Source organism: Girardinichthys multiradiatus, chromosome 4, assembly GCF_021462225.1.
Source record: "Girardinichthys multiradiatus isolate DD_20200921_A chromosome 4, DD_fGirMul_XY1, whole genome shotgun sequence".
NCBI lineage: Eukaryota > Metazoa > Chordata > Actinopteri > Cyprinodontiformes > Goodeidae > Girardinichthys > Girardinichthys multiradiatus.
In genome coordinates, this window is record NC_061797.1 from 43,841,064 (window position 1) to 43,853,581 (window position 12,518).

The 12,518-nt window shown below is 37.8% G+C and overlaps 1 protein-coding gene across 1 annotated transcript in view; it reads left to right on the top strand.

Moving 5' to 3' along the window:
* LOC124867156 (protein kinase C-binding protein NELL1-like) overlaps window positions 1-12,518 on the top strand; it is a 339,275-nt gene that overhangs the window by 118,613 nt on the left and 208,144 nt on the right. Inside the window, exons 7-8 of the mRNA XM_047363441.1 lie at window positions 125-207; window positions 10,065-10,199. Of these exons, the coding sequence (XP_047219397.1) occupies window positions 125-207; window positions 10,065-10,199 (218 nt within the window). The remainder of the gene's footprint in view (window positions 1-124; window positions 208-10,064; window positions 10,200-12,518) is intronic.

Consider the following 12,518-nt stretch of genomic DNA (forward strand, 5'->3'; position numbering starts at 1 on the left):
ACGAAAGCAGTCAGAATGAGGTTTATCTTTTTTTTACAATGTGAAACGTCCTTCTGAAAGTTTCTATGTTGCTCTTCCTTTTCTTCTCTACTCTCTTTTTGATGCATCCTGTTTGCCCATTGAGCTTGTCCGACCTGCAGCGACTTCCTCAGCCTCGTGCAGGGCATCATGGACCTGCAGGAGCTACTTGCTAAGATGACCCTGAAGGTAATGAGTTGGAACACTCTTCCATAGACTAAAAGACATCTAAAAAAATACTCATTGCAAAACTGTTTTACAAATAAATTGCAGGTGGAAAAACAATATTGACTGTGCAAAATGGTAGCAAATGATTGCATTTGGAATAATACAAAACAAAACAAAAGACTTTTTAAAATTTGTTGCTGGTTTCATTGAAGTACATTACTATTTTCAATATTAATCTCATTCAGATTGGGTAAAGTACATTGGTAAACATCATTTTACTTGTAAACTAACTAGGTTTGTTATATGCTTTGATCTACACTCCTAATCCAGCTCCTGGTGCATATGTAAGGTTGTTGTCCTTCTAGAACATGGACATTGACCCCAGTCTCAAGCCTTTTAGTGCCATTGACAGGTCTTCTTTGGCTTTGTCCATCTCCCAGTCCTCTCTGAGCTTCTCTGTTGGTGCATTGTTAGTTTTCTAACACAGTGTTAGAAAACATGAAGCATAAAGGGCACTGCTTCTTCTCCTGTGTAGCGAACAGATATACTTCTGTTTTGCTCCAGATCTGAGAGATCAGTTCGGGATGAAGGCTCCATGTAGATGACCGCCCCTGAACACGATGACCGCTCCTCTGTTCAGGACGTCAGAAGTGTACACTGCTCTGATGGAGAGCAGATATACGTGCGCCCAGCACAACAAAATAAATATAAAAGAATAAATATACAAAGGAAACCCACATAACTAACTAACTAACTAACTAAATAAATAAACAAATCAATAGGAATTGATAATATGTACACTTGGGATGCATATTTAACACACCTTTTAACAGTGGATAAATTCAGTTTGCTTCCTGATCCGCTTGCAAGGCTTTGGAGTTAGGATGAGAAGAAATCTTATTTGGGAAATTTAATATTAGACATTTTCACTAGAAATATATAATTGTTACATATAGTAAAAGACCTACGGTTTTTAGTTGTGACAATGTCAGTATTATTTGTTGTTGTCTAGTCTTTGAGTTGATGTATATTTCTTAGCAATAAAATGGTGAGTTTCACCATTGTGTGATGAAGTGTAAGAAACTAAATGCAGCCTGGAAATGAGGTAACAAAAGACAGTGTTCTTGCTGGAAATCCAATGAATTTTAAAAGCTCACAAGAAACTTACAAGTGACAAAACAGTGAAAATGACAAAAAAGCTGACAGAACAAGACCGAAATGTATTTATACTGTTTGGAGATGAAAACTGACACAATGCAAGTGTTCCAAACTCATATAGACCCATTGACAGCAAGTAATATGAAATCTCAAGGTAGATTTTAAAATCTGAAAACATTTTATTGGGTTACATACTACACCACAGTTTAGGTTGGTCTGAGCTGCACACACAAGGTACAGGTAAAAACAGGGCTCAGGAAATGGTGGCTGCGTCAACTCAACAGGAGACATACGGGCAATGTAATATGTTTAGCCATAAGGGAGAAAGTGATCAATTTCAAGGGCTAAACATCTGCATAAACCATCTACATCAGTATGTGATGGTCTTTGTGTATATGTGTAATTTTGTGTGCACTTATGTGCTTGTGAGAGTGCCATCAGGTAGAAGTGGATAAGGCAAGGACAACCCAGTTGGTGAGTGAGCTATAGAACATTTTCGGTGTAAATAAGTTTGAGATGACGCCCATTAGCCTACTACTGTGTCAGTGGCATGAGCACAGCTCGACCTTTTGCCACATGACCTCACTTCACACACAATTCACAGCGGGGAGGATGTAGTCATCTCCTGCTCTAAATGGCTCTCTGCCTATGCGGTGGAAAATTGAAGGATCGAGTATGCAGTGAATAATTGCTTGCTCCCTAGTTTGTGAAGTGGAGTGTCAAGGTGAGGTGAGATGACACTAAGCCCCTCTGTGTTTGGTTATTCGTGGCAGAATTTGCATATATCACACTTCTGTCTTTATGGGAAGGAGCAAATTGTATGTGAAAATCACAGAGCTTTTACTTGTCCTGAAAACAATTCCCCTGGTTATTTCCTATTAAGCTTTCCGACTTAAACCCAACCAATTTAATTATAACTGAGGCTATTAAAAGCATTAGATTTCTGTGATGCTTTGTCTTTAACACTGGGCAGCTTGAGGGAATCGATAACCTAATCAAACTAGATGCAATGCAGTGGATGCATCTGCCTTTTGGACCAAGAGCAAGATTTACTTTCTCTTATTTACAGTTTAAGAAAGTAACACAACGAACTGTTGCTGATATGTGCTAATCTTAACATGGTTTACTAATTATTTTGTGATTGCTGCTATCAGAGCATGGTACAGCTAACATAATTATTAGTACAGTTTACATTTGGAAAAATAAAACTGGCAGATAACATAGTACACCAGTTGAGTGTACAACCAGTGGCTTAATGGTTGAGATGGCACATGGGAAAATATTTGCTCAATTAAACATATTGAAATATGGTTTTCCTTAGCTTTTAGAGAACTTTGTGTTTCAACTGTTTAGAAGTTAATAACAGCTAATTAAAGCGGTGGTTCCAAGGTGGAGTGTAAAGACAGATGCTCTACTTCTAAAATGTTACAGCACTGAGCAGCAAAATATTTTAAACATAACATGAACATGATTTTAAATACAAAAAAATCAAGTTTTATTTTCTAAAATTGCCATTGCTGTATTACTTATACCAAAAAATATACTTATGCAAAACTGACTTGACAGTTTCTCTGCAATAGGTGTGGGGACCCTAAGCAGGTGCTTAGTTTACTTCTGATTAGGGTTGGCACTATCTGCCTCTGTAGGTCCTTCAATAATCCAGAGGGAACTTGGAACATCTACAAACAGTTTAATATTTCACAGTTTTAAAGCATTAAATGAAATATTGTCAAGCATTATTAGCTTTCTCAACTGCTGAAAAGAGTTGATCTGTAAAGAGGTAGTCTGGCATGAAGATGAGTTAGTTGAATATATTTTATTCTGAACTATACAGGTCCTTCTCAAAATATTAGCATATTGTGATAAAATTCATTATTTTCCATAATGTCATGATGAAAATTTAATATTCATATATTTTAGATTCATTGCACACTAACTGAAATATTTCAGGGCTTTTATTGTCTTAATACGGATGATTTTGGCATACAGCTCATGAAAACCCAAAATTTCTATCTCACAAAATTAGCATATTTCATCCAACCAATAAAAGAAAAGTGTTTTTAATACAAAAAACGTCAACCTTCAAATAATCATGTACAGTTATGCACTCAATACTTGGTCGGGAATCCTTTGGCAGAAATGACTGCTTCAATGCGGCGTGGCATGGAGGCAATCAGCCTGTGGCACTGCTGAGGTCTTATGGAGGCCCAGGATGCTTCGATAGCGGCTTTTAGCTCATCCAGAGTGTTGGGTCTTGAGTCTCTCAACGTTCTCTTCACAATATCCCACAGATTCTCTATGGGGTTCAGGTCAGGAGAGTTGGCAGGCCAATTGAGCACAGTGATACCATGGTCAGTAAACCATTCACCAGTGGTTTTGGCACTGTGAGCAGGTGCCAGGTCGTGCTGAAAAATGAAATCTTCATCTCCATAAAGCTTTTCAGCAGATGGAAGCATGAAGTGCTCCAAAATCTCCTGATAGCTAGCTGCATTGACCCTGCCCTTGATAAAACACAGTGGACCAACACCAGCAGCTGACACGGCACCCCAGACCATCACTGACTGTGGATACTTGACACTGTACTTCTGGCATTTTGGCATTTCCTTCTCCCCAGTCTTCCTCCAGACTCTGACACCTTGATTTCTGAATGACATGCAGAATTTGCTTTCTTCCGAAAAAAGTACTTTGGACCACTGAGCAACAGTCCAGTGCTGCTTCTCTGTAGCCCAGGTCAGGCGCTTCTGCCGCTGTTTCTGGTTCAAAAGTGGCTTGACCTGGGGAATGCGGCACCTGTAGCCCATTTCCTGCACACGCCTGTGCACGGTGGCTCTGGATGTTTCTACTCCAGACTCAGTCCACTGCTTCCGCAGGTCCCCCAAGGTCTGGAATCGGCCCTTCTCCACAATCTTCCTCAGGGTCCGGTCACCTCTTCTCGTTGTGCAGCGTTTTCTGCCACACTTTTTCCTTCCCACAGACGTCCCACTGAGGTGCCTTGATACAGCACTCTGGGAACAGCCTATTCATTCAGAAATTTCTTTCTGTGTCTTACCCTCTTGCTTGAGGGTGTCAATAGTGGCCTTCTGGACAGCAGTCAGGTCGGCAGTCTTACCCATGATTGGGGTTTTGAGTGATGAACCAGGCTGGGAGGAATCAGGAATCTTTTGCAGGTGTTTAGAGTTAACTCGTTGATTCAGATGATTAGGTTCATAGCTCGTTTAGAGACCCTTTTAATGACATGCTAATTTTGTGAGATAGGAATTTTGGGTTTTCATGAGCTGTATTCCAAAATCATCCGTATTAAGACAATAAAAGACCTGAAATATTTCAGTTAGTGTGCAATGAATGTAAAATATATGAATGTTAAATTTTTATCATGACATTATGGAAAATAATGAACTTTATCACAATATGCTAATATTTTGAGAAGGACCTGTATATTACATATGACATTAAATATAATTACCACAAATAAATGTTGTTTAGCTCAATGTTTAATATTATTCATAATGTGTCCACTTTCATTTCTTTCAAATATGCAGTATATTGCATTTGATATTACAAATTAGTAAATATTTCAGCAGTAAAAAAAGCAATTTTGGCAGACAGCATGAAACTTTTTGGAGTTTAACATTTTTATTTTTTATTTTTTTAATAAAAAAATACAAGGGCTGCACGGTGATGCAGTTGGTAGCACTGTTGCCTTGCAGCAAGAAGGTCCTGGGTTCGATTCCCGACTGGGGGTCTTTCTGCATGGAGTTTGCATGTTCTCCCCGTGCATGCGTGGGTTCTCACCGGGTACTCCAGCTTCCTCCCACAGTCCAAAGACATGCCTGTTAGGTTAATTGGTCTCTCTAAATTGCCCTTAGGTGTGTGAATGAATGTGTGCATGGTTGTTTGTGTGTTTCCCTGCGATGGACTGGTGACCTGTCCAGGGTGTACCCCGTCCCCTGCCCATAGACTGCTGTAGATAGGCACCAGCTTCCCCGCGACCCACTATGGTAGAAGCGGTATAGAAATTGACTGACTGACTATATATATATAATTGCAAAATTGACAAATAAAAGTAACAACATATGTGCACTCCAAATAGTCAATGAAAATATCTAAAAGTGTTAAATGTTATTATGCCTAATAAAGATTAGCATTTTCTTTTATTTTTGTCCACATTTGGAAGTATTTTCAGAATTAAAATAAATGATACATAAAGATTATTATTGTGAATTGTTTGGTGTGGCAGCTTAGACAGTTGTCACACACACCTTTCAATCTAACAACCATTGTCGTTAGTTATCTCGTTCCAGCAGTTATGATTTATTTTGGCTTTATCATAAAATGTAATTAAATGCTCCAGATAGTGGCTCCCAGAATTATGTCAAAACTATTTTTACTATGTACCATTTACATGCATTGTGAAAAACAAAAGATGCGATGTAATAAATATATCTGGACAAGAATTTTTCATTTGCCTTTTTTTGTATAGAAATGTTATTTTTTCACACATCTTCCTGCTTCATGTATTAAAAATAGAAGCCACATGCCTTTTAGCCTCTGAGTCCTTTGTGCTGCATCATGGTACCATTTGATGCTTAGGTTTTACAGGAAAGGTACTCCTCTGTGGAGCCTCGAGGCAGACTTCAAGCCTTTGAAACTGCATTTCAAACATTTTGTTTAGGGGTCTGCCGAGACACGTCTCCACCATTCATATTTCTCATAGCTTTTCAGCTGGGACCCCTTTAAACAAAGTAAAATGTCTCAGTGAGATCTAGTGTTTTTCATTTTTCCTTAGAAGCCTCAATCGCACAACAGCAACACTTCTGTCTTTGACACCGGGGCTTGGACCAGTCTCTAGGCATAGGTGGTGGGGGTGTAAGCAGCTTTGACTCTCTTGAGTGAACCTATAATTTTTGAGTTGGACCCGAGTAGTAATATCAATGGGACCTTTAAAAATTGCCTCACGTTCCACATAGAGAGTTAATTATTTATATACCACTTGTACTTATAAACCTTTTACTGCTTACTACATTTCTGGTTAGATGTGACCTAAACAACATCAGAAAGTCTGAGTTCTATAAAAGGTGAAAAAAGTTTCCACATTCTTCTTTACGGAGAAGCTTTGAAGCTCTTCACAGCTCACCTCGGAGGACATCCTTTCAAGTCCACACTCAACATTTCAGATGAATAAAGGCTCAAAATATTAACTTGATTCTTTTTCATCTATACTTTTGTTTAACATCTTGTGTGCTAATACCCCCGTTCCACTGCTGCGTATTTGCCTTGTGTTTCAGTGAGCATAGAAAGATACAATGCCTTAGGTAAATAATGCTCCAGCATCACTTTTCTATGTATTTGATACTGTGGCAGATGCCCCAGCAGGTAAAAAGCCACCAGCTGTAAACACTCAATAGAGATTTTTTTTGCTAGAGATTTTTTGACTGCTACTACCAGCACCTTTGCGTACAGTTTCATCCATGTTTTTATATATGGCTGGGGGCACAACACTGCACATCCATAATGCTAATTGCCCATTGTGCAACATCCCAAGGGTGCTTTGTTAAATTGAGATCTGGCAGCTGTGGAGGCCACTAGAGTACAGTGAACTCATTGTCATGTTCCAAAAACCAATGTGAAGTCATCAGATGATGGGTACATTGTGCTCATAAAGAGAAGACATGGTCAGCAACAATACTCATGTAGAATGTGATATTTAAGCAAAAATAATTTGTTGCTAAAGGCCCAAAGTCAGCAAAGACAATAAACCACCACCAGCCCGAATCATTGATAAAAGGCAGGATGGATCTATGGTTTTAACTTTTTTATGGCAAACTCTGACTCTGATCATCTGTTTGTTGTAGCTGAAACTGACACTTATCAGACCAGACACTATTTTTCCAGTCTACATGTGTCCAATTTTGATGAGACTGTGTAAATTGTAGCCTCTGTTATTTACCAGGAGTGACATTCTGCGTGGCCTTTTTCTGCTCTAACCCATCTGCTTTAAGGTTTGATGTGTTTGTATTGTGCATTCAGAGATATTATTCCTCATGGCTTGTTGTAATGAGTGATTATGTGAGCTACTTTTTGCTTTCTATCATTTTTAACCAACTAGTCTGCCCATTCTCTTCTGACCTCTGACATAAACAAGGCATATCTGGCCACATAACTGCAGCTCACTCAATATTTCTCTTTTATGGCACACTCTCTGTAGATGATTGTGGGTAAAAATCTCAGTGCATCAGAACTTTCTAAAATACTTTGTCTGGCACCAAAACCCATGACACATTCAAGATCAGTTAAATACATTTTTTAACCATTCTAATGCTGAGTTTGAAATTCAGCTAGTCATCTTCGCCTTGTCTAGATGACTAAATGCATCATGTGGCTGCCATGTAATGGCTAATTCACCCTTTGTGTTGGCAATTAATTGAACAGGTGTCCCTAATAAAGTGCCTGTTGAGTGTATACAGCACCCATGCTGCACTGCTATGGAATTTACACAAGTGCTCCTCAGATGTCACAGCAATCTCCCAATAGTGAAAGTACTTAATCTCATACTATGCTATGCTCACTCACCTCATTATACTGAATCCTTGATATAGCTCTAACCTACCTTCTGAGTAATTTAATAGTTGTTTGACCACTTTGGAGCACTCATAGACTGTACAGAGCATAAAATTCAGTACATATAAAAAACTTACTAAATAACCTAGTGACATCCTGGCAAAAGTAATGTACCTCATCTTTATGCTGTAAAACACTGTAAATTGTACAACCTTTATCAAAATACATCGATACTATTTAAAATCAAGGTGCATAAAAATCGGGTCACATTACTTAAGAACAGGGGTGAGTAGAGTAGCCAAAAATTTTACTCAAGAGTGGCATTACTTAACTTTTTTTAAACCCAAGTGCAAGTGAAAACAAGTCATCCAAAAACGTACTTAAGTGAGAGTAAAACATTTTTGGTAAAAGCGCTAATCGAGTACTGAGTAATAGTTTTCACAAAATCTTATTTCATTTGTAAAAAAAAAATATGTAATCAGACAGATAAAAATATAAAGTTATGTGCCAGTTCTGGTATTTTAAAGAACACAATAAAAAAAAAATCTGTAATAATTAATAACATTATTACAGATTAATAAATTCAGGACAAACACAAATTTCCAAATGAAATATTTTCACAGCAAAAAGCTTATGAAACCAAATTACAGTAGGCAATGTTTATTCATGCATGTCATTTTGGTAATTGGACTGAATTTATTTTGCACTTTTCACTCAATCGCACTCTCAGACATCTACATATTCATACACCAATGTGCAGATCAGTATGCAACTTGAGATTAAGTGCCTTGCTCAGGGGCACATCAACATGTGACAAAAGGACAACCAACAACTTTTGGATTGTGATATGACTACTCCTCCTACTGAGGTGAACAGAGCGAAGTACTTTAAGGGACAATATATACTGTATACTGTATATTCATTTGACCTCTAAATGGAACAACTGTCAGGGATCGGTTGCTGGACCCAACTGCAGACAACAATGAGGGAAGCTTTGAGGTCAGCGATATTTAATAATGAAAAAATATGCAATTCGATACAAGACAGGATCATAAAGACAACAGGTATGGAGCAGGTAGCAAACATGGTAGAAAGCAGGGTATACATCCTGGTAGAAATCGGGAGGAACCAGTGACAAACAATGAAAACCGGAGAGGATAAATACTGAGGGAAGTGGAGTATGAATCAATCCTACGGAGGAGGCTAATTAAGGGAAGGAATCGGGAGCAGCTGGTGGAGGGGAGATTAAAGAATACTGAGGGAGAGAGAGGGGAAACATGTGACGAATGGCACCGGACCAGGAACTCTGGACAACTGTGTCGAGAACTAAGGCCTGCATACATGGGTTGCACACTCTACCGCTGCACCCTCTTTGATTTATTTTTAACAGTTGATGAGCATCAGCATGAAAAGTTAACATAAGAAACCTAGAAAGCTTTAAGAACTAGTCTTACCAGACCTGTTTTTAAAGATTTTATATTATATTGTATATTATTTTAGCTTATATCCCTCTTCGGTGTTACATCTAACTTATCTATTTACTTCCATCAATGTAAATGAAAAAGCAAACTGCCACACTGTGTCAAGTTAATTTGCTGTTGAATTAGGAAGATAATTAAATGACTCATTTCTTATCAACAGGATGAATCTTTGTGGATAAATGTAGCTTCAAATGTTTACTTTTTTAAATCCCAACACCTATGCAAAAATGTTCCTTACTATATAATTTTGGCTATAATATGAAGAAAATCTTAAATTTCGCTTTAAAAAATCAGCCCTGTTTGTTGCCACTCGCCTGCTGACACTGCTTTGCCACATTTCTGAGTTAGGCATGCTGAGAGATAACGGTGGAGTGAGTTGAGTATGAAATAAGTTGAAGATGAATTACTTGATGAGGGTGCACCAATAGAAGGAGGAGAAAGGCAGAGTGGGAGCTGTCGTTCCTATCTGTCACATCCCAGTAGAGCATTGCCTGAGGTGTGGAGCTTGAGCTGAATGAAGATCACTTAATATTGTATTTGCCCTTTAAAGGAATGACTCTTGGTGCAGATGCTCTATGTGAAACTTGACCAGGGCACACCAGAGGATAACAGGGACTGGGTGATAGACAACTAGTGGTGCATTTTTAAACTTTGAAATTGATTTTGAGATTTTATGTGCAGCTGAATTATGCAGAGTCTAGACTGACCCACCTGGAGGGCTGTCACTGTGAGAGGACCTGCAGCACCAATGGCCTGGTGTACCGGGACAAAGAGCTGTGGGTGGAACCTGAAAACTGCAGGAATTGTGTTTGTAAGGTAAGTGTTAACATTTTACAAAGCAACAAAGACTGTGCATTCCAGTGCTTACTAATATCTAACAGTAAAATATGCAATATGCTTTAAACAAAATTGAATCTTGAAGGTACATTGTTCAAAACTGAGGATACAAAAAATTCAAACCTGAAAATTATTTGGCCCCCGTCATTAAATGCAGCAAATCTAAGAGCTCCCACCAATTTTATGCTCTTAACCATCAACCAACATGTACTCTATGGCGTTGTTTTAGAGTTGCATAAAAATCAAATGAAGATTAAGGATATATGTGTTCTTTGATGCATACTGATGAGGATAATTGATCAAAATTGGAAGCTGCAGCTCAGAAGTAAAGAAAAACAGAAATCATTGACTTGGAAAAGTCAGATTGGTGCATCTCTAGTAAAGATCCTATCTTATTCTCAGTAAAGACTGTTGCAGTTAATGTTTAGGAATTTGATCTACAATACCTCTTTTTTATCTTTCCAATACATAAATCTATTTTTATATTCTTTACCAGGTTTCAGAGCAACGAGTAGCCCGCCCACCTTTTAACACAGTAGGCATCCTCTAATTAGTTTCCTTACCTGGCTGGCTGCTTTCAAACAGGGGCTAGACTCACAGTGTGTTAAATCAGACCATCCTGGGTCCTGAGGATTTCAACTTGCTGCATCAACAAACATCAAGCTCAGTAAAGAGTTGAGTCTGTCTGGTTTCCTCCCGTGGACATGCTATTAACTGATAACCAGCCTCTTAGAGGAATTTTTTTTGATGACTCATGAAATGAAGAGGCGCTTGCAGCAAGAGATATCAGGCTCAAAAATTAATGCAGTCCTTAAGCATTTGAATGACTGCAAGAACACTGCAGCTTTAGTAATTAATGTGATGTCTTTTATTTTGAAATTTGATGGTTTTCATTTAAAGACAGAAGTTTTAAGTTGCTTTGCAGTGTTGAAGGATCACTCATTCAGAGTTGGCTAGCGCATAAAGACGCACTAGAAAAAAGCATTTAACACATTATGCAAGAGTCACATCATTAGGTGCCTTTTTGACATAACATAACACTGTATTTATGATTTACTGTTAGCCTAACTGCATGAACAAGTTTGTGGTAAGAGGTGTGAAAAGCAGAACTGTGTGAGTTTTAAACAAAGTGTGTCTGTCTTGTTTATCCTTCCACCAAGCAAATAATTGCCACTGAAAATCAGAGAGACTTCAGAATGCAGGCAGGAAATATGATATGAGGGGTGAAATCAGAAAAAAAAAAACACATCAGCAGTAATCAGGAGGTATAGAAAAGGCTGCAGCAGAGGCTGTGGAACTACTGCAAGTGTGCTACTTGCACAATACAGCTATATGAAACACTTCTTTAGACTTGCCTTAGGCATTATAAGTGCAGCTCTGACATTGTGTGCCTAATACCAACTTTGTTGGTAACATCCAAGAAAGAAATATCAGGTTTTCATTGTTGCTGAAACTGATTCTGAAAGTGATATTCAAAAAAATGACCAAACAATATTTTCTGTAAATAAATTCAAAGGTGAAGTCATTCTTTCAATGTTATTATTTAAGTATTTTTTTCTTCAGATGAGTTCATCCATGCAATGAATGCTTCTGAGCAGCATTACTCAGCAAAATATTAATCCTGGAGAGTAACCACACAGTTTAAAAATAAATTATAATATGAGGTTTTGAAATGACAAAAGGCCATTTGGAGAGGACTAAAGTCTTACGTGTCAATATTGTAAAATTAAAAATGCAAAGTTTCTATTTAAAGATACCTTATTTGATCTTGGATCAAGCAGAAAATCTCAGGAGAATCTAAAACAAAAAACGTCCCTTATAGTGAGGTGGATGTTGCTGAATAACCAAAGTTTTAACGATTAGAAATGTACAGATACGGATTTTTCTCACTGATTCAGATCCAAGTTATGTAAAATTTATTGTCTATCCATAAGAAGTTCCATTTCGATAATACATTAAACTTGATAAAATCACAAGATGGGGCTTATTGCTAGTTTTTTCCTGACTGCAACAGATATTTTATTCTAACCAGTATTTCTGGGGTTCCAGGCAATCTTCCGACAGTGCATCATCTAAAATGCACATCATTTCGTTATTTGTTTTAAATGAGCTTTTTGACTCAAAACATACAGCTTGAGTCTTTAATAAACTCATTCCTTATTCCTGTTGTCCAGGTTTTTTTTACACAGACAGTTTGCTAAGGTTGTAAGCTGATGTTTATATGTTTAAATCTCTGTTTTGATAAGGTTAACTGATTATTTTGTCCGTAACATATTTCAATGTGGTTCCATTTTTTTG